This window comes from Microcebus murinus, chromosome 10 (genome assembly GCF_040939455.1).
Source record: "Microcebus murinus isolate Inina chromosome 10, M.murinus_Inina_mat1.0, whole genome shotgun sequence".
Classification (NCBI taxonomy): domain Eukaryota; kingdom Metazoa; phylum Chordata; class Mammalia; order Primates; family Cheirogaleidae; genus Microcebus; species Microcebus murinus.
Genome location: NC_134113.1, coordinates 21,111,826 through 21,138,042, shown reverse-complemented (window position 1 = coordinate 21,138,042; position 26,217 = coordinate 21,111,826). Strand labels below are relative to the sequence as shown.

The 26,217-nt window shown below is 37.2% G+C and overlaps 2 protein-coding genes and 1 pseudogene across 12 annotated transcripts in view; 2 read left to right on the top strand and 1 right to left on the bottom strand.

Moving 5' to 3' along the window:
• ANKS1B (ankyrin repeat and sterile alpha motif domain containing 1B) overlaps positions 1 to 26,217 on the bottom strand; it is a 1,022,908-nt gene that overhangs the window by 740,816 nt on the left and 255,875 nt on the right. For all 10 annotated transcript variants that reach the window (XM_012787601.3, XM_020287904.2, XM_012787602.3 and 7 more), the window contains exon 9: positions 24,434 to 24,577. In XM_012787601.3, coding sequence (XP_012643055.1) covers positions 24,434 to 24,577 — 144 coding nt within the window. The remainder of the gene's footprint in view (positions 1 to 24,433; positions 24,578 to 26,217) is intronic.
• LOC105883942 (actin-related protein 3 pseudogene) lies at positions 14,223 to 15,938 on the top strand (annotated as a pseudogene). Its single transcript, XR_001159983.3, has one exon. The product of XR_001159983.3 is annotated as an actin-related protein 3 pseudogene (transcript).
• GARIN6 (golgi associated RAB2 interactor family member 6) lies at positions 18,191 to 19,415 on the top strand. The gene is made up of 2 exons (XM_012787618.2): positions 18,191 to 18,805; positions 19,305 to 19,415. Exons 1-2 carry the CDS (start codon positions 18,191 to 18,193, stop codon positions 19,413 to 19,415), a joined length of 726 nt encoding a protein of 241 aa, XP_012643072.2.

Genomic DNA, 26,217 nt, shown 5'->3' with positions numbered 1-26,217 from the left:
AGGGTTCCTTTTAAACCACATCTATGCTAACATTTGTAATTTTTTGACATTTTAGTAATGGCCATTCTGAAAAGAGTAAGGTGGTATGTCACTGTGGTTTTAATATGCATTTCCCTGATAATTAGCAATGTTGAGCATTTGTTCATAAGTTTCTTGCCATTCATCTGTCTTCCTTTGAAAAAAACTTTGTTCATGTCTTTTGTCACTTTTTGATGGAGGTATTTGCTTTTTTCTTGATATTTTATGTGACTTCTTTGTAGATTCTGGATATTAGTGCCTTGTCAGATATATAGTTTGCAAATATTTTCTCCTATTCTGTAGGTTGTCTATTTAATCTGTTGATTATTTCCCTTGCTATGTAGAAACTTTTTATTTAAGTCCAATTTATTTATTTTTGTTGTTACTGTATTTGCCTCTGTAGTCTTTCTCATAAATTTGTTGCCTAGGCTGATATCCAGAAGAGTTTGTCCTATGGTCTCTTCTGGAATTTTTATGGTTTCAGGTGCTACATTTAAGTCTTTAATTCATCTTGAGTTTATTTTTACATATGGTGAGATATAGGGATCCTGCTTCATTCTTCTGTATATGACTATCCATTTATTCCAGCTCTATTTATTGAACACAGCATTTTTTTCCCAGGGGATATTTTTGTCTGCTTTGTAAAAAACTAGTTGGTCATAGGAATGTGGTATTATTTCTGGGTTCTCTGTTTTCACTTCTTGGGGATGTGACTATAATATATGTTGAGTAGGGCTATTTGACTTTGTTTTGGGGTGCGTTCAGTGGTGAAGAGTACTAATTCCTTAGTCAGAGACAGCCTCAATGCAGTGGTTTTCTCAAATTCTAGTTGTATTAATAGTAACAGTGTAACTGGTGGTGAAGGTCATGAGAAGCTTCTCACGCCCAAGTGCAGGTCAACCTCCAGCCAGTAGGTGGCGCTTGTAGGTAAGAGGTGGTTCTGGTGGCAGCAGTAGGGTTGATGCTTGATCTTTGTTTACCAAGAGAAGCTGACTGGGGTCTCAAGCAGTGGGCTGAGCTGTGGAACTCTCAGTGGTCTGGGATCATGCTTCCAGCCTCAGAAATGGGGTGGGGGGCAGTAAAGCTGGGCGGAGCCGAATCAGGCCAGCCCACACTCAGGCCCCCAAGAGCAGGCACAGCTCCATCCCTGAGGAGGGTGGTGGGGCAGTGGTCAGGCCCCTGGAGAAATGTGCTGGGGTCCCCGCACAGTCGGGGAGGGGTTGTCCAGCTCCATGACCTCCACAGACAGGAATGTAATCTGTTTCCGTGTCACATCCCTATCCCGGCATTCAGGACATTCAATTTGCTTAGACACTGCGATTTATTTCTAGGCTGTAATGTAGTATAGGGCTGTAGGAGACACCAGCCCCCTGGCTCAACAGTAAACCTCTGTGCCATGTGGTAGTGGCTGCAATGCAGTCTTTGCTCCCTTCCCCCACAATTCCTCTCATTCCCCCTGACCCAAAACACACAGCTCTCCAGCTCTCTGCAGGAGCAACACTGCAGCTCCGTGCAGAGAGGGGGACTGGCCCTGTCCTCCATGCAAGCCCAGGCACAGAGGTTATGCTGCCAGTGGGGTCGCAGTTGCCCGTCACAGCTCCAGATTGCCCTCTAGCTCACCTGTGCCAACTTCCCATGGCAGTAGCAGTGGCTTTGTCTGCAGTGGTGGGCTGGGGAGAAGTCCCCGTCTCTACACCTGGGCTTAAGCACAGAGAACACTCAGCCAGTGGGATGGGATTTAACTCCTCATTTACAGAGCCAAGCACAGAGTTCGTGTCCCTGCTGGAAGCCGTGCCACCCCTCACAGGCCCAAGTAGGAATCTCTGAGGCATTGGAAAGCTCTGGTTTCATTTGTCCTGGAGTCTGCCCCCTTGATTCCCTTCCCATAGATGTGGCAGTCCCTAAGGGTTAGTTTACAGGCAACCCTGCAGCTCCTTTGGGTTCACTTAGCACTGTGCGGCTGCAGCCCTCTGAGCAGATACTGGGAGTGAGAGCTCCGGGATGTGGAGATAAGAAGGAGTGAGGTTCCTAGGGCAGGTTATAGTGCCCGGATGGCAGCGCCCTCACAATGGTGCCCTGCCCTGGAGGGTAGGAGGAGGATATGCGAGTTCTCAGTCTGTCATAATACCCTCAGGAAGTCTCCAAATGAGGGGAGCCCTCCTAACACCCCACTTACCCTTTCCACAGAACACCAAGTCCTTCTGGGCTTCTAGCATATGTCTGCTGGCCAAGTTGGCCTCTCACTTCCTTGTTTGTCTGTGGTTTAGTTTTTTCCCATGAGTTCTTCATTGAGTTCTAGTATTCTGTCCTTGATATTCTATTTGAGTTATGATTATTCGTAATTTTGGTTCTTCTTTCTGAGAAGAGCTGGCATCCAATGTCTCTAGTCAGCCATCTTGAACCCTCCTTTGCATTATCAAGCACATCATATTTTCCTCAGGTACAGAGTTGTTTCCTTTATAATTTCTAGTATTTTAATTATATATATTAATAATAATTTTTAATTCTGGATAACTTTAGTTTCTAGTGAAAATTAGCATGCATTGTGAACTGTCTTATATTAGCATTTATCATTGGATAATTTCTAGAAACATGTGTTTGCTCAATTTTCCATGTTTATTAATGGACCCAAATATATTTAGCTTCTCTATACCTTATAAAGTGATACCAAAATATGTACACTTAAACTCATGCTTAGTAATTAATGTTTTAATATTTTAACTCTTAGAAATAATTCAGACATTTAATGAGTGTCTATTACTTAAATGCATTATAAGGTTTCAAGTTACCAAAAAGATTTTTGAAACTATGACAAGTTCATTTATAAACATTTATCTCACTCACATGCACCTAATTTTACTCATTCTTAACAATTAAGTTTGAATTGCTCATGGAAAATAGGCTAGTCATCATCTTAAGTTATTTTTTTCTTTTCAAAAAACCAAACCAAACTAACATTGCATCACTCCACTTTGTCCTAACCACAGGCCCTGAGACACTGGACACAGGTACCCTCCCCAGTGGTCCACCCTAGTCATTTTGGGTCCTGAGCACTCACGCAGCACACAAGACACCTACAAAGGGCGGCGCCCAACTGGGTCCTCGGCCAGCATGCCTGCCACAGAGCTTTGGACAGAGGGCAGAGGACAGGAAACAGAGAGCTGTGAAGACAATGCTTGGAGGATTCAGCTCCTCCCGGGGTAGCCAGGAGGCAGAGCTAGGCCAGGGAGGGTGAGGCCATCCTAAGCTTGGCCCTGCCCTCCAGCTGGTAGCCTAGATGGTGCAGAAACGTATATGTCCCCATGCTTCACCACAGACACCTTCCCAGACCCCTGAATCTAGAGGCTCAAAAACAAAGACATAAGCTCACAAGATGTGCACAAGTTTTAGGGAGACCAGCAGCCAACCCCACTGCCTACCAATAAATCAGGCACATATCTAAAATATCCCCTTCTGAAATGAGGGTCTTGTGACCTACTCTTAGACAAAGTAGGTCAGAGAATTTCTTTATGGTCAGCTCCTACACAGAAAGGTGGAGGAAAGTTAGGGTAATATTTCTAGGTTTTGTGTTTATCTTTGGAGGAGAGGGGTTCTAGTTTCTATGACTTATGCTGGGGAAGAAGAATTTCGGTTTCTATGCCCTGTCTTGGGGAAGAATGGGGAGCAGGAAAAAGAAGGATAGGAGAAGGTCAGAAAGATTTTGCTTCTGTGTCCCTTTCCTTCAGTTCAAAAGTATTCAGCATGCAAAAGTGCCATACTCATTTTCTGAGTCCCAGCAATCCTAATTTGAAAAGCTAATTTACAGGATTCAACCTTTTTATATCAGAGATGCTAGCAGGGTAGAGCCAGCATTCATTTCAACAATGAACAAAAACATAAATTTTTATTATCGTAAAACTCTTTTTGAGGAAGTCAAATACATTTGAATATGCCTTTTCCCCCCCACAACTTAACAAAACATATGTTAGTAAAGTCATAGAATCAGAGTTAGGAGGTATCTTTGAGCTAATCACAATTCCCCAAGAATATTCCAGAAATAGTGTCACTCTTAAAAAGGTTCTGTAATCACATATGTTTAGGAAATTCTCCCTGCTTTCCTTTTGCTTTTGGAGATGCAGATCATGAACATCAAGTCCAGGAAGTCCAGCAGGAAAGAAACATCTTCAATTTTGTAAACAGATTTAACCGTGAAAGCTCTATATCAGTAATGCCTGAAAACAGCCTAGAAATCAGAACTAATAAATCATAATACCATTTAGGCAATGTTGATCTGGCATAATACCCTTATTTTACAGACTTTAAAAAAGAGTCATAGTAAAATATTACCTTAGTGAAATAGCTGTCCAGGCCAGACACTCCGGACAGCTAGAGACTACAGAACCCAAGTCTCCCAGTTCTTTCTTCCCTGACTCAATCTCTGTCTATAAGGCATTTAATCTAATCATCACTTCATAATTCAAAGTTTCCCTATCCAGGCTAAAATGCATTTTTCAAAAAGCACACACTGATATACATATTTAGCATATCCAGAGCTTATTACCCTGCCAAAATTTCTCTAAGTGTATTCTTGTCTATAAAATTAAAACATTGTATCTGACAGCAAATAACCTGAGGCCTCTGTGATAAGTGAGACAGGGCCTGGGGCATTTTAGCCAGCCTCCCCTGAGACTAGGGTTATGACATCAACATCTCCATCTCATATAAAATCTCAGATATATTGTATTGTAGCAGCTCCCATGAAATTATCTTTAATTCCCAGTTTTAGATTTAAAAAAATATAATAGAGCTTTTATGGGAGCAGTAGAGGCAGAATCCTTAATGAGGTAATACATGAGAAATGAATTCAGAAGGAAGATTTCTATGATTAGAGAAGTAACGTGTCATACCTAATGTATGTCCCAGGAATTTATTATTTAAAGCAGGATTAGTAAAGCATCAGTCTGTGGAACTCTACAAGAAATTCGTTTCATAACTTTTCTACTATTCCTATCATCAGTAACTTAATTTTTCACACATGAGAAGTTCTCATTTAAATATTCTGAATATCTAAACCAATGTATTTCAATGACAAGAATATACTGTATATTTAGTATTCACAATATTCGCTTAAAGAAAATGATTAGAGCAAATTTATCAGTTTAAAAGATGGCCATGGTATTTAATGGCTGGATTTTGGGAAATGTGATCTGAAGTCCTACAGCAAAGTTTCTTAAGCCCAAAATAAAGTCATGAAATGTATGGGTTCAAAGAAAACAGAGATATAGAGCTGACTGTGTAAAATTCATATCCCAAATAAGAATAACCCTTACCTGAATGAAGTTAAAAGATTTCTTATATATTTTTATTTGACATAGCTCTCCTTTATTTCATATTGTGACAAAGAAGTGATCCGCAACTTCTTCAATAACCACCACCACTACAAAATAACAGCTAACACATCTAATGCTTATTGTGTGCAGGGCATAGTTCTAAGCACTTCCTATATAGTCACTCATTTAATTTTGATAAAAACTCTATGAGATAGTACTACTATTATATAACCCCACCTTACAGTTATTGAAACTGACACACAGAGTTTAAGTAACTTGCCAAAGGCCAAACAGCCAGTAAGAAACCAACATAGATTGGATTTGAATCTTGAAAGTCCAGGTCCATAGCTACAATGTTAGAGTCTTTACTCTATACCAAACTCTATGCACAGTCCTTTGCTTGTATTACCTCATTTCGATATGCTGATTTAATTTTATGTTTAGGATAAAATCAACTGTAAACTTTTTTTCTCTTTCATTTACACATTTCTATGGTTTGTGAGTACATCCTTGAATTCATCAATAAATCTCTAATATGTTTAAAACCAACTGTGTTCCACCTGAAAAGTTAAAGCATTATTCTCTGTTTTGCCTAAGTAAAAAGGCTGTCTACTTTCTATTTCTCTAGCCATCTTGATTAAGCAGCTATGGGTCGTAAAGCAGAAAGGAGAAAGAGATACCTCAGGATCCAACTCATGCAATGAAGGAGGTACAAAAGAAAGGAAAGCAGAGAGATCTTCAAGGGATGGGTTAACAAGCCCTGTCTAACGACAGCCCAGAACCAACAACCCTTAGGATATGTCCTCTGGCAAGTGTCTGTGGCACAGCATGGTGTCCTTAAACTGAAAGGAACCTCTCTGTAGCATCAGCACCTAGCCTTCCTAAGTAAAAGTAGCCACTTCCACCTCACTGAAGCCAATCTTCAAATTAATTCTCTATTTTCGAGTTAATAAGAGGCATTCTTGCTAGACAATTTCCTTTCTTTATGCTCACAGATAACTATTCCGGTACAGATGCTCCAACAATTTTTTTGAAAATGGATTTTTCTTTTACATGTGGCATATTTATGAGAACTCTCGTATTGGATCTCTCTACTATGTATGTTTATACTGAAACTTGTCCTGCAGTGACCCTCTTTATGGTTTTCAGTAATATTTCATTCATTTCTCATTATTTATCTTCCCATCTCAAATCAGTTGTGATATTCCCAGACTTTGCATAATTCAAAGAGAGTGAAAATAATTCCTTTTGATTCTCTGAATTAATTCTTCTTCAGGAAAAAAAAAATGTTGCTTTAGTTTAAGGCTGCTTCTTCAGTCTTCTATGAAATGAAACTCAAGGACTCTCAAGGATCTTCAATGAAAGGAGAGAACTCTTATCTATACTTATACTCCACCTTCAAAATTGCTTTTTGAGCAATGTTTCTATTTCTTAGTGATATATTATCTCATATAATAATATTTATAAAAACTATGGGAAAATATGGAAAATATTGGTTAAACAAAATAAAAATATTTGTTAGATAAATAAGAAAATAATTCCAAAGCGTATACACAGCATAATGACAATTATGTAGGTGGGTAGATAAATAGATAGATACACACATATATACACTCTTACACAGGAAAAAATCAAGAACAAGTTAATCAACATTTTCTTGTTTGGACAATATGACTGTTCTTTTTTTCTTATACTTTTCTTCATTTTTCCACTATTTTGAATGAGCATATACTTTCAATCATAAAAAGAAAAATGGACATTTACTTTGTAGAATCCTTACAAATAAAATATCGATTTCTGCGAAAGTACTGAGATTTCTCTGAATCTAGCCCTGCAGCTAACCAAACCTTCCTGACATTCTGCTTAAGTGGTTTGTCTTTACAAATGTATATTAACACAGATGCATTCTTAATATAATTAGGTAAGCATATACATAGTGATTTTTTTAAATATAAATTAAGTCATATCAACCCTTGCTTAAAATCTTCCAATTACTTCTCATTTGAATTAGAATAAGTCAAAATTCTTTACCTAGATCCACAAAGCCTAATAAAATTTGGCCTCTAACTACTTCTTCAACTTTATCTCCTGAGACTTCCCCTAAGGCACAATAGGGCAGCTCCTCTGGCTTTATTTGTGCTTTAATCTGCCTAATACAGAGATCTGCACATGGCTGGCCTCTTCCTGTCACTAGGTATCAACTCAAACATCACCTTCTCCACCCCAAGAGGCCTCCTTTGACTACACAATCTAATCTGCCAGCTATTTCTTGACCTTATCATTCATTTCCATCACCTTTAAAAACTTCTGTACATGGCATTTATTATGATCAAGACTTCTTGTTAATTTCTTCACTTGCTATTGTTTGTTTCCCCTGCTAGAATGCAAAATTATCACCAATGTATATCCTCCTCACTTAAAATAGTATCTAATACATAGAAGGAAAACAATAAATATGTATCAAAGGATGACAACTGAATGAAAGGAGTGATCTAATAGTAGCTGTCCATGGTGCAAATTTTAATTTCAGGACTTTTTTTTTTTTTTTTTTTTACAGACAGGGTCTCACTCTGTTGCCCAGGCTGGAGTGCAGTAGCTTGATCATTCACAGTTCACTGAAACCTCAAACTCCTCAGCTAAAGCTATCCTCCTGCCTCAGCCTCACAACTGTCTTCACAAACAATCACAAAAGCAAAGCCTTCTGGTTTCTGATCTTACCAGTTTCACCAGTTACAATGCATGTAATGTAAATTGCTATATGCAAATAAAAGCAAATGCTGCTGGGGAAAGTCAACAAGTGAAGAGAATGTTCACAGGAGAGATGAGAATATAGAGGTTTTGCTTATCACAGACAGCAGGAATAAGAAAAGGAATGGGAATTGAGTCCGATGAGAGCAATAGAAGGGTGATGATAGCAGATGACATTGGAGAACTGGCTTCTAGCAGGGGCTGAGGCATGATGGGATTAGTCCAGAAATTCTCTTTGTGGAAAGTGGACACTTGGTTCTATGCTCTGCTCTGCCATACGTCAGGCAGTTTCTTATTCAGATAGCCCCCAGAGGAAAGGCTGAAATTAGGGCATTTCTGATCATCAATTAAAGGATTCTATAAAGTCTGTTATACTTATATTGACTATATGATAATCTGTTTAGTTCTATATCAAAATGGAATGTATTGACCTGAGAAAAACAGGTTACATTAAGAACTAATATATATATATATATACACATATATATACATATATATGTGTATATATATATTAGTTAAATATATAAAATATATATATTTTAAAATATATAAAAATAAAATATATAAATATAAAATATATAAAATATATATATTTCTTATATATATACATATATATGTGTATATATATATATGTTTCTGGGCTAAATATACATTGCTAAAGTATAAAACAATGTAAGACTAAATTAAAAACTTAATTATCATATAACAATCAGACCCCAAAATAATACTTTTTCAATGTATTTTAGGTGGTCAGCTGCTCACCTGTTGTGATGAAAAATGGTACATCCAAGGTATATAACATTTTGTAATTTCTTTTCCACATTCAGGTGACAATGACAAATTGCTTGAGTTCCCTCCTTGTAGTCCCATCATCATTACATGTTTGAAAAATCAATATATCCCTTGCAGCTAAGGATTAGAAATGCAGCCCACATTCTTTCTCTTCCTTTTCTTTTGTCTCTTTCCATCTATCCTACCAGTTCTTTTTGCTGTTACCCACCTGTTCTTTCCTTTCTATCTTTACCTGTTCTCTCCTTAAAACTGTATCCTACCTCATTCATGGCCACTCCCAATCCCTCACCTCACACTCAGCAAGAAGCAATTTTTTACCCACTTTTCTAGTAGATTAAGCTTCTAGCTACGAAGAGGATCCAAGGGTTGATAGACACAAACAAGGATGAATGAAAAACCATCCTTGGAAACTGGGGCTAGGCAAGGAGCAGGATAACAGGGGAAGAGGCATGTAGGACAGAAGGGAAGATGAGGACAGGGCCTGAGCAGCACTGGATTGCAGAGTCATACTGACTGAAGGGTCACAGTGCATTATCATCCCTAGGCACATAAACATGCCAGAAATAAAGGAAAAAACAAAGCTGGTTATATTTTTCATTTTTATGATTCTTTCTCCCTTCTAGTATAAAATATGTACTGGTCACTAATAGAGTGTAATAAAATAATAGACACCACTTTACCTTTTCTGCAACAAGTTCCTTTATAATCCCTGTTAATTTTACCTATTTTCAGGATACTATAGCCTGATAAATAGAACAAAATCTCAGTTTGGCCACAGAATCAAAACAAGAAATAGGACTCCTTGGAGTTAATTCAAATTAAATACAGCTTTATTTTTGTTGTTATGGTGACTGCAAAAATATAATGGATTAAATATTTATTGACAGATGCAGAAAATAACATAACATTTCATTAATACACACTCCACTAAGATGTTATTTGCCTTTTAATATTTATATATTAATGCCTTATTAATTAGTCATTTTTAGAACATTTATGTGATAGTAAAACAAAAAGTTGAATATGTCCTTTAGATATAATAAAGGCTAATGTTTATGATGTGCTAGGTTTTCTGTTAGGCACTTGACATTTGTCAACTCATTTAATCCTCACAAAACAATGTAGTATTGGAATTATCCTCATTTTATAGGTGTGGAAACTGAGGTTGATTCAGAGAGCTTGAGTATATTGCTAGTACGTGATAAAGTCAGAATTAGAACCCAGATTGCCAAAGACCCAGATTTACCAAAAATCAAAGGTGCCTTTTACGCTATTTCAGCTAATCTTCCTACAATGACACTGAAGAAAACCAGAATTCAACAAACATAGCCTGAGGGCCTACTGCATGCAATGCACACAGCAGAGTATGCACTGCCACACACATTTGTCAGACACAGGCAGACTGCAATCTAAAAGAAGAGATAAAATATGTATATAAACAGCTATTTATAAAGGGTAGAAAGTCACATGTCAAAAATAAATTATTTGAAAGTTAAGAGAAAGAAGATTCATTCAGGTGGGGAGGATTAAATAAGACTTTAAGAAGGAAACAGCATTTGAGTTGGGCCTGAAAGTCTACAAAATTAACAATTTTGTACCCACTAGTTGCTCATTAACATTTGGAAGAATTACTCATCTCACATACCACAAAGGGTATCCAGGCATGCATCACTTAAGGACGGGGATATGTTCTGAGGAATGCATCATTAGGCGATTTCATAATGCAAACATCATAGTGTACCTACACAAACATAGATAGTATAGCCTACTGCACGCCAAGGCTATATGGCATAGCCCATTGCTTCTAGATTACAAAAAAATGCTAGATGCCAATTTGTAGGCAATTGTCTATGGATGCTTTTGTGCTACAATGGCAGAACTGAGTCATTGCAACAGAAACCATATGGTACTCAAAACCTCAAATATTTACTATCTGACCCTTTACAGAGAAAGCTTCAGACCTTTGCCATAGGCCATTCATTTAGCGAATATTTATTAAGAGCCTGTAAGTGAAGGTAGCTGGCAGGTAACTAGTATAGGTTGTTGGCTAAAAGACTGCAGCTTCATTAAACCAAGTTAAAAACTAATCATACTGCACTGCATTCTTCATTATAATTAATCATATTATAATGATTAATCATTCCATATACATAAAGAAGAATCTGAACAACTTTTGCTGTGGAAAAAATAAGGGAGGTGACTTGGGATGTACTGTTATTAGGAGGTACTCTACCATTACTACTTGTGCTACTAGTTAAAATTTATTGAACATTTATGGAGGTTAGACACTATTTTTTTTTTTTGAGACAGTCTCACTCTGTTGCCCTGGGTAGTATGCAGTGGTGTCATTGTAGCTCGCAGCAACCTCAAACTCCTGGGCTCAAGCGATCCTCCTGCCTCAGCCTCCTGAAAAGTTGGGATTATAGGTGCACACCATGATGCCCAGCTAATTTTTTCTATTTTTAGTAGAGATGGGGTCTCATTCTTGCTCAGACTGGCCTCGAACTTCTGAACTCAAGCGATCCTCCCACCTTGGCCTCCCAGAGTGCTAGGATTATAGGCATGAGCCACTGCACCAGGCCTGTTTGACATAATAAGTACTTAATATAAACAGTATATACCATTTATTCTTCCCCATACCGCTAGGATGTATGTACTATTATTATCCTCATTTACAAATGATAAAATTAAGATTAAAAGTGATTAATTTCTGAGGTCCTGCAGCTTATATTTGTTAAAGCTGGTTCTTTACAGAACATGCTTTTATTCCTGGAGGTCTTAAAAAGGAATAGTGGTGTATACTTAAAAGGAGATAAAAAAAAAAATAGCTACCATTGGTTGAGACCCTATTATGGGCCTGGCATTATTCTACGTGTTTTAAACACATTCTCTAAGTTTCATATCAACCCTTCAAGGTAGAAATAAGTGCCCTCTTTTACAGATGATAAAAAAGTAATAAATTATGTGACTGACAAAAGGTACATACTTAATAAGTTGCAAAACTAATGTTAAAACTTAGATCTACCTTACTTGTTCTATTATACCATGCTATTTCCATTTTTAAAAAATCCTAGGTGAAGAGGGAGGAAGCAAGATGGCTGACTAGATATACCACTGGCTGGATTGTCCCAGAGGGAAGGAAGGGTCTCAGGTAAAGGAGAGGGGGGAAAGGCACAGTTCAGGTGTAATTCAGAAGATGAAGTGCTGGAGCCTTCCAGGGACTTCATGGAGGGAAATTAAGAAGCAGAAGAGGAAGAAGAGAAAGAAAAAATGATATTGGCAAGGATCACACCAAGAGATGCTCGGAGCCCAGTGAGGGGGTAGTTGGGGTTTCTGTTTCTCCCTCTCACACACTCTCAGTAATTAGTGGGCTACCAACTCGCTTAGAAGCTTTTCCTGGATAATTCCAACTCTGAATTACACTGAGATGCCAAAGAAGGTTTATGAATCACATACCTAGTCTCTTCAACGAGCTCTCTCTGTGTCTGAATAATCTAATTTTTGATACTACTGGGGCACTAGAGAAATGTTATCTAGCCATGCCTTTGGCTTTTTCTCCACAACACACTTCTTGACAGTGAATCTACAAATTTTAGAATCTTTTGCAATCTGAATAAGTTAAGAATGACCCAATCATCAAGTCCTGATTTCTTTTATTTATTTATTTATTTATTTATTTTATTTTGGTGTATTATGAGGGTACAAGTATTAATGTTACTTATATTGCCCATGCCCCCCACCCCCCTCGAGTAACAGCTTCAAGCATGTCCATCCCCCAAACGTTAGTTTAAAAGTTCTTCCCTCAATTTATCTCTTTCCTCTCACATTTCACTATAGGCAGCAAGAAGAAATCAGGCACATTTAACACTTCGTTTAGAAATCTACTCAGCTAAATAACCAAGTTTATCACTTACTAGTTCTGTTTTCTACATTACTGTAGAACACAATTCTGCTAGACTATCTGCTACTATGTAACAAGTATTTCCTTTCTCCATTTTTCAGTAACTTGTTTCTCATTTACTTCTGAGTCCTCACCAGAAGCACCTTTAACATTCATGTATTTACCAATATCCTATGATGATTTAGGTATTCTCTAAGATAATACAATTTTTCTCTATTATTCTCCTTTCTTCTTACCTCTCACCAGTAGTACCTTAAACATCCATGTTTATACAAACATTCTGTTGATGACACTTGAGGTATTCTTTAAGACAATATAGGTTTTCTCTATCATACCACTTCTTTCTGAGCCCTCACCAGCAGAACCTTTAGCATCGAAATTTTTGTTCAAGGCAAACTAAACATTTTCTATCATGCTCCTCAAAATTCTTCCAGCTTTTACCCAATGCCCAATTCTGAAGCCATTTCTATATTTTTACTTATTTGTTACAGCAGTACCCCACTTCCAGGCACCCAAATCTGTAATAGCTTCCTACGGTTGCCATGACAAATTACCACAAATTTAGTCACTTATAACAACACAAATGTATTCTCTTACAAGTCTCAAGGTCAAAAGTCCAAAATGATTCTCATGGGCTAAACTCAAGGTGTTGGCAGGGCTGTTTCCTTCTGGAGGCTCCAGGGGAGAATCCATTTCCTACTTTTCCCAGCTTCTAGAGGCCACCTGTACTCGTTGGTTCATGGCTTCATCACTCTGACATCTGCTTCCACCATCAGGTATACCTTCTCTGATTCTGACCTCCTGCCTTTCTCTTGTAAAAACCATTCTCATTATATTGGGCCCACTGCACAATCTAGATAACACTCCCAACTCAAGATCCTTAATTTAATGACATCTACAAAGTCCCTTTGACACATAAGGTAATGTATTCACAGGTCGCAAAGATTAGAATGTGAATATATTTGGGGGGAATTAGTCTGTATATCATGACCATCTTCATTATTAACTGAATTCTGTTTAAGTAGTTTAACTATAGTTTCAATCACATAGTTTTTAACACTGCCCCCACTGATTGTTCGTCTTACCAAACTAACATTTTGTTATTTCCATATTTCAAATATTGATTCTTTTAAAAGTCTCAGGAAGGAAAAATTCAGTGACAGGATAAGATTGTATATTGAATTATATAATTCCCAGAACTGTTATTATTTGAATGATACTTTGATTCATTATTATTGTTTGGAGCAGTTCCGAAGTATTAATTTTATTACAAGGGCAAAAAGCTAAAGTCCTATCACAATATCATAATTATTCTGAAGTTGAAAGATATCTAAGGGATATTCTCAATATCCAGGATGAGAAAAATAAGGCCCAGAAAAAGCTAAATGATTAACTCAATGCTACAAACTCCAATATAAAGGAGGGAGAGCATAAATTTATTTTAAGAATACCTGATCTTGGCTTCCCGGGGAAAGGCAGCGTGAGGGGTAGAAGTTGTAGGGTTAGGGGGCAGGAGTGAGGAGGAGGGAAGAGAAAGGGGGAGGAGGCCGTGGTAGGGCAGAGCGGGGACTGCCTGCCTGGGTTGCGGAAGTGATAGCTGCTGATGGAGCCTGCTGCTTTCTCGCTACTGCTTCGGCTTCCTGTGAGGGTGACCCAGCTGTGGATGATCAGATAGCCCCTATCTCCCACGCCAATCTCTGGCCCCTACCAGCACGGAGCAGAGAGTGGTGGTGGCAGCAGCAGCAGGTGAGGAGGAAGATGGCTGGACAGCTGCAGGCCTGTGTGGTGGACTGTGGCATGGGGTATGCAAAACTAGAATATGCTGGAAATAGAGAACCACAGTTTATCATCCCTTCCTGTATTGCTATTAAGGAGTCAGCAAAAATGGGTGATCAAGAGCAAAGGAGGATGATGAAAGGTGTTGGTGACCTAGACTTCTTCATTGGTGATGAAGCCATAGAAAAACCTACATATGCAACAAAGTGGCCAATCCACCATGGTATAGTTGAAGATTGGGACTTGATGGAAAGGTTTATGGAGCAAGTGATTTTAAAATATTTAAGGGCAGAACCTGAAGACCATTATTTCCTTTTGACTGAACCTCCACTGAATACTCCAGAAAACAGGGAATATACTGCTGAAATAATGTTTGAGTCCTTCAATGTTCCAGGCTTGTCCATTGCTATACAGGCTGTTCGTGCCTTACCTAAACCTTGAACCTCAAGACAAGTAGGAGAATGGACGTTGACTGGTACAGTAATAGACAGTGGAGATGGTGTCATTCATGTCCTTCCTGTGGCCGAAGGTTATGTGATTGGTAGCTGTATTAAACACATTCCAATTGCAGGACAAGATATAAAATATTTTATTCAACAACGGCTGAGACCGAGAAGTAGGAATTCTTCCAGAACAATCCCTGGAAACGGCTAAGGCAGTAAAGGGGCGCTATAGTTATGTCTGCCCAGATATAGTAAAAGAATTTAACAAGTATGACACAGATGGGTCAAAGTGGATTAAACAGTATACTGGAATCAATGCTATCTCAAAGAAATAATTTTCCATTAATGTTGGTTATGAGAGATTTTTGGGACCTGAAATCTTTTTTCATCCAGAGTTTGCCAATCCAGACTTCACACAACCTATCTCAGAAGTTGTAGATGAAGTAATTCAGAATTGTCCTATTGATGTCAGATGTCCCCTTTACAAGAATATTGTCCTCTCTGGAGGTTCAACCATGTTCAGGGACTTTGGACGTCGCTTGCAAAGAGATTTGAAAAGAACTGTAGATGCCAGGCTGAAATTAAGTGAGGAACTGAGTGGCAGTAGATTGAAGCCAAAACCTATTGATGTTCAAGTCATTACACACCACATGCAGCGATATGCAGTTTGGTTTGGAGGATCTATGCTGGTTTCCATGCCTGAGTTCTACCAAGTATGCCATACCAAAAAGGATTATGAAGAAATTGGACCTAGCATTTGTCGTCACAATCCAGTGTTTAGAGTCATGTCGTAAAATTGACTTCATAGTTATTGGGGTTAGGGAGGTGGGGAAGAGATAATCTTTCTGATTACCTGTTTTGTCTGGATGGCTGGTTTTGAGGTTTTAAACATGACTTGAAATAGTAAGACCAAACATTATTATACAAGAATATTTTAATAAGTGTATCAACATGAGATGTAGAAGGGAGTGAAAATGATTAAGTGTTTTTCTTTAGATTGAATATTGGAATCTTATGTACAAAAAAGTGGGTTTTAGTTCTTTCTGTGCCCTGATATTTTGTGTATTAATGAATTATTCAAGATTTGATGGGATTTATCAGTGTGTAGATAGCTCTATAATGCTTGAATTGTATACTTCTAAGTGTGCAATGCAAGAGCTTGTTTATATTTCATACTTTTTACACTTTGAGGAAAAAATTCAAAGAAAAACTGTAGTATTTGAAGGGGAAAAAAAGTGACCAAGCAAAAGATAAATTTAAAAAATAGCCTCATGAGACTTGTCATAGACCCTTATAGGATTCCAGTTATTTTGAAGTGCTTTCATCCCCTCCACCCTTTTCCCCCAAAAGGTTTTCTTTGCAAGTGCTTTTGGAATTAAGAGCTAGTATCTTGGATTAACTGATGCCTGCTAGTGCTTTCTGATTACTCGCATTCTGTTTCTTGCTTTAAAAGGAAAGACAAGACTGTTGGACCAGTAAAAAAAAAAAGAATATCTAATGACTAATTATATGGAAATCTGCTTTAAGAGCAAGCATATGGAAAACTGCTGCATTTACATAAAAGGAATTCATTAATCTCAGTTTTAGGTAGATTTTTATTTAGCCATCTGAACTTCTCAAGTATTATGGCAAATGCTAATAAGGTAGTTTTCTGTAAAGTTAGAGGAATTTCAGATAAACCTCAGCAAATTCATGAGAATAGAGACTTAATTTGCTAGAATGCTACTCACAGTGATTATAAGGCCAAATAAAAGAGGTTCTACTGTTGTTGGTCTACTGGCTGGTTTGGAAAATCTGAAAGCCTATAGGCTCCACAAGTAAGATAGTTTCCGGTTTCCCTGGGGACCAGTGCTCTAATGTGACCCTAAGATGATATCGATATGTCATATGTGTGCATGGTATAAAAGTGCTTTCATGAAAGTTAGCATATCTGCAAATTTTTTAAAAGCACCTAAATTAAATTGTGTCCAATGCTACCTATCTGGTTATTTAAGAAAAAAAAAAATACCAGAATCATTGGATATTTTTAAAATGTTAGTTTACTAGATGCATGTTAGGCTTGTTGATTTTGCCAATTGCAAGATAAGTAACATAGACTCGAAGTGGAAATTAAGATATAAGAACTGTGGAAAGACTGTAAGAAGTATTATTGATATGTGAATAGGCATCTCAATAAATAAAAGAAAAATACTCAAATTATCAGAAATAACCAGACATTTCAATATGAAGGGAAAAAATTATGTTTGCATTGACCTATAGAACTAAAGACTCAATAACAATAGATGCATAAATATGTGTGCATATTTACATGTGTTACCATAATATTGTCATGTCCATAAAGATATTATAATCTTATTAAGTTGATAATATTTATAATAGCTGGAAAAATTTGTCAGAGCTTTTATTCCCCCAATACAATCTTATAGGCAAATAACAGAGCATGAATGTGATGTTTAAGGCTCTTTCCACTCTATAGCCAGAGCAATTTGAGGGCGAGTCAAAACATAAAATTTACTGTGGCTATAAAAAAAAAAGAAAAAAAATATTGCTAATAAAAACAGCTTTATTTTCCCTGGTAACAGAAATAATTTTCCTAATAAAAATAGAAAGTAAAAAGAAGTAGTGGTCTGCTGAGCTGTGGGGGTGGGGGGTGAGGGGTGAGGAGCAGAGTGGAGAGGACAGTGCCCTTGCCCCGAGGGAGGGGCTGCTGGGTGACAGAGACAAAGGGGTGTGTGGCGGGGTGGGGTCACAATGGGCAGAAGAGGATAAAGGGGTCCCGCGGGGTGGTTTAGGCGGAGGTAGACGCTTAGGTTTCGGTTTCAGAAGGAGAGTGGTGGGATTACGATAGGCAGTCGAGGTTATGGAATCGAAGGGCAGGGGCTGTTGGGAGCTAGCCATCAGGCTCAAGCGGAGGCCCCTCCTGAGTGAGCACCTACACCTGGGCGCCCCGGCGTCTGCTGGTGCCCGGGTCATCTGCGCCCGCCATGGCTCCATGCTCTAGGCAGGGCATGGTCTGGCTCCAGGGACCCGACTGTCTCTGGCACTGAGCAGTTGATAATCAACGCCCCGCCCTGTCCTCAGTCACTCAAGGACAGAAGAGCTTGCCGAACGCGACTGCTTGCCCACCTGCCAGAGAGGCCAGGGAAACAGGACACCTTGCAAAGGTGTGTTAAGGAAGGTGTGGAACTATCTTGGGAACAGCCATGAACGACCAGTCTATGTTGCCGTACTATACCGCCCAAAGCAGCCCTGCAATGGGCATGTTTAACACTCCCATGGGGAAACTGCAGCGACAACTGTACAAAGGGGAGTATGCTATATTCAGGTATGCGCCAATGTTCGAGAGTGACTTTATCCAGATCAGCAAAAGAGGGGACTCGATCGATGTGCACAACCGAGCCCGAATGGTGACAGTGGGCATCGTCCGCACCAGCCCCGGCCTCACACTACCTGATGTCATGCTGCTGGCCCAACCAGCTGCTACCAATGGTGACAACAGTGCCAGGTGTGGCCCAGCCACCCAGAAAAGAGGCAGTAAGCCTACACAGATCTTAGAGCTGACCAGGCTGTTTCCCTTGAAGTTTGTAAAGATAACCATTCATAACAGTATAAAACAACAGCTCCGCCTGAAGCTTATCACTGGCCGCTCTTTTTACCTTCAGCTGTGTTCCCCTTCAGATACAAGAGATCTTTTTGTTCACTGGGAAAACCTTATTTACATCCTGAGACCACCAATGGAGGCTTACAGCGGCCCCCAGGCCATGCTAGATGGGAACACATTAAGCTATGTGTTTGAGGAAGAGCACCCGAGCCCAGTGGTAAGTCTTTGCAGAGACTAGAAGATGGGGGGCCAGGATGCTTTGGGGAGAGCAGGTAAAGGTCCTGCAGAGCACATTGCATCTGGAAGGTGCATTGTGCAAAGTGTGTTGCATCTGGAAGGGCTCAAGGCCAAATGAGCTTCCATTTGGAAGCTATGGCACATTGCAGAGGTTCCTAGGGCTTCTCCAAAGTGTTCCCTAAATCTGACTTCAGAGTCCTTAGCTGTCATCAACTCTTAATTTCATATCCAATGTTGTGATGCTGTCTATAATGCACCCTGACCATCCGATCTATTCTTGAACAAATACTGCTTCAACCTAGGTAGGCTGATATGTTGTGGAACATGTCTCCCTGTGACTGTCACTCATATATGTTAGTGGCAATGCAGCATGCTTGTGTACATGTGCAATAATTTCCTCTTGTTGTTTAGCTATAGGAAGAGAAGGGAGACCTTGCTGGTCTCACTTTGTTTACTTCATTTATTTTTTCTCCCCCTAGGCATATGCCATGAAATTCTGTGGCAGGAAAGATCAATTCAGCATCATGAGACTTCGCATGAGCACTGAAGTGTCTGGGGCTACCTATTTCAGTTATGGAAGGCAGACGTGAATCCAGCATGCCTCCCACATATACTATGTTTATGAGTTCACACACTACTACAGTCACATAACTTATAAAGGGACAGTGGTGGCAGCAAGAGTAGTGGTGACAATAAGCGCTACTGCAGGTGCCATGGATGAGGCTGTAACCAAGTCCACAGACTCAGGAGAGAAATACAGCACTAGCAAGGGCACCCTTCAAAGGCCCAGGAAGAGACAAAGTCTGCATGGCAAAGTGGGTGCTTCCAGTATGTCTTAACATTGTTCTAGTGAGGGCTGCAAGCACATTCTTGTCATCAAAGGGTTCTTGGAGCACATCATCAAGAGCTGCTGGCCTCTCTCCAGAGGGCGGCATGAGTGTGGTGATTGCAGGAGCAGAGAAACTACTACCAAGGCTATTGCAAAAACAGCTGAAGAGTCAGTATCATGACTTCCTCATCTCAATCTTGCAGAATGAAAGCCACATGAGTGAACAAGATGGAAGCCAGAAGGTCTCCACCCGGCAGAATTGACTCTTTAGTAAATAGCCTCAAAGCCCAAGACTACACATGGTGCAGAGGTGGACATCTCATCTAAGACCATGGAGGAGGGTAGTATCATTCACCATAATGCAATCCATCAATTCAAATTCTCTTCTCTGGAAACATATGCTCTACTAACAGAAAGGGTAGCAATAAAATTAATGGCGATTTATGATCAGGCTCTGAAACATCTTTAACTTTCCCTTAACTAGATACTTGTGATTAAATGAATAGATGACAAAATAAAATGTGGAAGATTACTCTTAAAGATATGATCCTATATTAAAGCCAAAGAGAATTCTTCTAAAACTTCCAAAATATATAACCAGGGTCAAAAGCAACAAATAGTAAGTAAGAAAGTGTAAATGAAGGCAGGAAAGCAGCATGATATTATAGTTTTTAGAAATCCAGGTTTGAATCATAGCATTGCCACATATTAATTGTGACTTTGATAGATAACCTGTTTCCCCCTTTAAATGGTTACCTTGAGAATTAGAAATATGTGTGCAGTATCTGGCACATAGTAGGTACTATGTAAATGATAGTGACAAGAAACAAATTTGAGTTTAATCATACTTTCTAGAAAGGTCTCTTCATTCTTGACTTCCCTTCTAATGCTTTGCCCAACTTAAATCTTAATTAACTGCTTTGAAATTATTCCATAAATGCTCTACTTACAGGAAATCTTCTTAGTATTTTCCAAGAATTTTAATCCCCTGATGTTTTTTAGAATTCTAAATTTTCATGAATTTGAAAGGAATTGCTTCTTATAGAAACCTCAATCTAGTCACAATGGAAAGATAAAATGCCGTATAACATATTCATAAGCATAAATTCAAAGTACCCATCTTTTAGCCTGTTCATTCCAATTTTAGTATTCTTAGAGGCAGAAAAAAAAAACCTAAAACTTGCATATAGGATCAATTCAAAATCTAGATAAAAACTGGAAATTAGATAATTTTAGAATTGTAAGATCCATAGGATTAGTCAAGTTTCTAATTTTGCAAGTAAAAAATCTGTTTGAGTCCAAAAGTAATATATCATATAGTTTGATAACCCAGAGCCATAATGTATAGGTTACCTGGCCCCTAATTAAGTCTATATTCTTTCCATAATACTCACATTTCTGAAGCTTAGCACTGTGCTTTGAATATAAAAAATACTTGACATACGTTTGCTGGATCCAATTAAATTAAGGATTATAAATGTGAAATATAATTTATTCCAATCCAACAAATCTAGGTACATAGATTTACATAGCACTCTGCTAATTGCTCTGATCCTGAAGACTCTTATAAAGACTATAAGGAAACGGTTTTTTCATTAGACTCTCACAGTGCTTATGGCTTAGTGATTTTTAATGGCCTCCATGATGCTTCAGACATGAAAAATGACTTCAAAAAGTGAAAAAAATTTATAGGCTGGATGTTCTAGCTTTGCAAATTCCAAGCTTATATTACTGAGAAATCATATCTAATCATAACATAAAATTACTTTAAGGCAAATAATTTCAAACAAATAACTTAAAAAAAAAACCCTTCATATTTTTGCAATAACAATTGTTTCAAGTGGTATGTAGTTTCATTTTAATACATTTCATATGATGCTGTGGATTCCCTCAGAGGTTTTAAAATGATCATACTGTAAATTCTTTGCAGGTAGGGACCAACTTTATGTTTGTATTCAAGCATGCTTACCACATTGCAGTCCCTTGATAAGCACAGAATGAATGATTATCAAAAGCATTGCACATTTTGTATTTCTTTTCTAATATATATAAATGACATTTGTCTGACTCAATCTCTCCCTAAATTGTTTATTCTCTTGGTAAATATTGTTTCAATTTGCTTCTAATTACAAATCCTTATGCTCATTACCAACAGATCTCATTTTACTAGGTCACAGAGTTTTCTTAAAATTCTAACACAGGACATATCCTCTCACTTCATATCTTTTAATCAAACAGTTTAAGAGAGAGAGATTAAGTAAATTAAGAATAAATAGTAGAAATAGTTTTAAAAATTACTATTTGTGAATGGTTGAGAAGGGTTGATTCATATGCCTTGAAAGCCTAGGTAATAAACTAAAAAATTAGAGAATTCAGAAATGTCACAAATTGTATATATATATATATATATATATATATATATATATATATTTATGTATTTAACTGCAAAACATAGAAATCCTTCAATATAGTTTTGTAATATATATGTGTGTTACATATATACACATAGAAATGCTAAAGGAGACCCCATAAACAGTATTATTCTCTCTCTCTCTCACACACACACACACACACACACACACACACACACATTCTTAGGAATTTATAGTGAGAAGAATGTTAGTGAAATAATCCTATTGCCGGTTTGTTAAATTAAATCCAGTAAAAAAGCATACTGCATCTCAAGTAAATTTATAGATTTAACACAGTAACAACTAAAATCCAACAGTGATACTTTTTAAAATCAACATAGTGATTATAAAACGTAGATTTTAAAAAGCAAGCAACCAAGCCAGCTAATAGTTTTAAAGTAATAATGAATAATATCAACAGTCATGTGGTTAAAAAAAAAAAGAAAGCAGAAATAAACAAGGCTTCACAAGTAAATCCCAAACAAACAGGATGAAATGTAATGAGAGGAATATGAGTTATTGTTCAATGGAAAGTCACAGGAAAAGTAGAGATCAACAAGTGAAAAACAGTATTGAGCCATATCTGGAATTTATGTTAAAAGGAATTCCAGATGAGATGAATTAAACAAAAAAAAATAGGTCTGAGAAGCTTAAAATGAATCTGATAGTTTAAAAAAAAACTACCTGACATACTTGCATATTAAGACAAAAAGAAAAGCCGAAGATTGGAAAACATTTTATGGTAAATGTAACTAGAATATCTGAGGAACTAATAAATTTATTGACACAATTTCAATCTTCAAAGAAAAATAGCCAAAGGAAAAAATCTAATATTAATAAATTATAAACCCAAAACAAGTTACTACCAAGGATAATAACAAAATTAAGTTTAAGAAAATAAACATTAGTAAGGTGGTGGACAATCAAATATAATCATATTATTGATGGCTTTTTGATTAGAAGAACAATCTGGCTCTTAAAGTAAGAGCCCTGATAACTTTATTTTGTTCCAAAAATTCTGCTTTTTAAGACATTACATAAAGCAATGATTTAAAATGTATTTTTACAAAGACATTAATTTTATGAAAGGAGGAAATAGGTTAAAACCTTCAATTACTGTTAAACTGTTCAGCACATGAGGATATATTAATAAAATAAAACTTAAGCTTGTTAATTTCCTTTCCCTTTTACCAATATAGAGATGAGATAAAAATCTATTTGTGAAAACATTAATTGTTGACATGAAACCCTAGAATATGCACATTTGTTCATGGATTCAGTCATGTATTACTTAATTCTAACTATTTACCAGGAACTAGGCTGCCATTAGACCATACATGTTAAGCATCAAAAGTTTGAACCTCCACCTTTATGGAACTCATAGTCCAGTATATAATGACAACAGTTCTGTAAAGGTTAGGATAAACTGTCTTAAAAGTCCTACGAAGAGATTTTTTAAGTACTATACATTGATTTGAATATCCTATTTAGCTTTCCATAATAAATTACTATTGGAATTTGAGTGGCTATGATCAAATTACGATACGGCCATGTGAAAAACGTGATGGTTTCTTATTGTTGCAAAACAGAAAAAATATTTCTGAGATATAACACTTCTGGATAATTACTGTGAATCTTTTTCTATTCTAGACTGTTTTTTCCAAACATATTCTATATAGTTAACCTTCTAATACTATAATCTTTCATACTAAGTTTTTGTTCATCTTGTGCAGAGATATTTTCATACAGCTTCAAGTTTCCTAACTATGGAATATTCTACTCATTTCTGAAACTGCTCTAAGGGCTTATGGTACATAAAACACAACAGGAATTTAAAGGTGATACCTCAGAATTAAAGTTGATTTAACAAATAGTGAAATGATTGTAAACTTATGGTCAATAGTTTAGTGTTCTGGTTTCATTTTTGGATTGTACTCTAAAATCTTCAGTAGTCCACATTCACATTATTCTACAATGTTCCACTGTGCTGAGAAAAAAAAAAATCACTGGCTATGATTTTAAAGAATCCTAATATATTTCCTTGTAACTTTATTACTTTTAATCACTTTTTAAAAATAGCATTCTTTAAAATGATATACTTCAGGTTCATAAATATTAAAACCTCATAAACAAAATAATTTTTCTGCATAACCAACTAAAAAAGTTAAAATTCCACAAATTATGTCTTTTCATATGCACATACATGCCCAGCAAGTTATAAGTCCATTTTACTTGATACTTTAATTGAAGAAAAATCACAAAGTGAACCAAATACTAATTTGAGTTGCAGGGGGGCGGAGACTTAATCTTAAAAACACAGGTGACCATTTTTATATTTTATTGTACCTTAATAAAAGCAAACCTTTACCTGTGCAAGCATGGGGAAGCCAAGGTTCCTACATCCATTGCAAGGAGTTAATGCTTCCCAGAGTCCTGAGGGCCCACAAGTGTTTTCATCATCTTCTTCTTCTTCCACTTCTCCTGGTGACAAATTTATGGTAGATGAGGTTCTCTGAAATTAAATTTATATTATACCAATATATTATGTCAATGTTATTTAGATATCTTAACATCAATTAAATCACATAAACTACTTGTGGTGTAACTTAGCAAACAAAAGTCAGTTCACTTCTGGCCATAGCCATTGTTAATGGCTGTGCCATGAGACTGAGCCAAAAATATGCACAATTCAATTTAAGTTAAAAGTGAAAACACGGGTGATAAAGACATGCAAAATAAGATATGAAGGTCATAATGAAGAATAGAACCTGATAATGACTCAGGAAAATATCTGAATAGAAACAAATGAGAAAAATCTTATGGTTTATCAAGAATTTAGGCATATGCATAAGTTAAGGAAAACTGTAGTCAGAGGACTAACAGGAAAATACTTTATTGAAAAAGGAATTGCTAAGATACCTATTTTGTTCACAATGCCACCAAAAGCAAACTGCATAAAATTTTATATCATACATATAACAGGGATAATACTTTCACAGTTCATAATGGACTTCCACGTTGAATGTGAATGTTGTTACCTTCCAAATCCCACTAAAGTCACAGTAAGAGATTTGTAAAAATGTTTAAAATATAAGGACAACAGGAGAGGTGCTAGCAGATGAGTGGTATCAAGAAGCTTTCAGATAACGATGGCTAACTTTGACTAACATACGGGTAGGTATTACCTGGTTTGGCAAACTTGAGAACACTAAAAGCAAAGTGCTTTCATGGGGGAAGTGGAGGGACTGGCTACCTGAGAAGGTGCAAGTGGGGCTGAAACAGGAGGGGAACACAATCTCAGAAGGAATTAGACCCCTAGACTCATCTCCTTTTCACCCAGCCAGGAAACTAAACCTTCACCACTAGCAAGAAATTAGAGCTTCATTTTCTGGGGAAGTTAAAAGAAACAGATTATGAATTCTAAGAATCCATATAAGCAGAGAAGTACCTCTCTAAAAACAAGGGAATTAATATCTATGTAGTAAAGAAAGATTCCCAACCCACCCAGTACCTTCCTATATTTGCCTTAGGGAACATGGCAGGCTTATATCCCCCAAGTAGACAACTAGAATATGCCTCTCTGAAGAAATGGATTTCTCTCCCAAAAAGAGATCTATCTATAAATAACTAGGAAAACAATGGGGTCTATGTCTTAATCCCTGCTGTGAGGCCCACCTCTGAAGCTCTGCTTACACAAACAGTTCCTAATGTTTAAATAATAACCACATATTTGAGGAAAGCCTCTAACAGAGACCAAAATAAATATTTAAAAACATTACAAATAGTATTCACAGAGAGATAGAAGATATTTGCATCCATGAAACAAGAACAGAATGCTATAAAATAAATGAATACATAAGATCCAATAAGGTTTAGAAAATAAATATGAGTAAATTTCTCCAAAGATAGAACAAAGATAAAGAGAGATTAAAAGTTAAGAAAACTAGGAGATCAAACCAAGAGGTCTAACATCTGAACAAGAGTTCTAAAAATTAAAAGAGATTAGAGATGGGAAGATCAAAAAAATAAAGCAAGAAAGTTTGCAGAAACTAAAGAAAAATTCCATATTCTAAGAGCCTGCTGAATGCTTAGCAGACTTAATTTTTTTTAAAAAAGAGACACACATGTATAAATAAGAAGAAAGAGAATAAG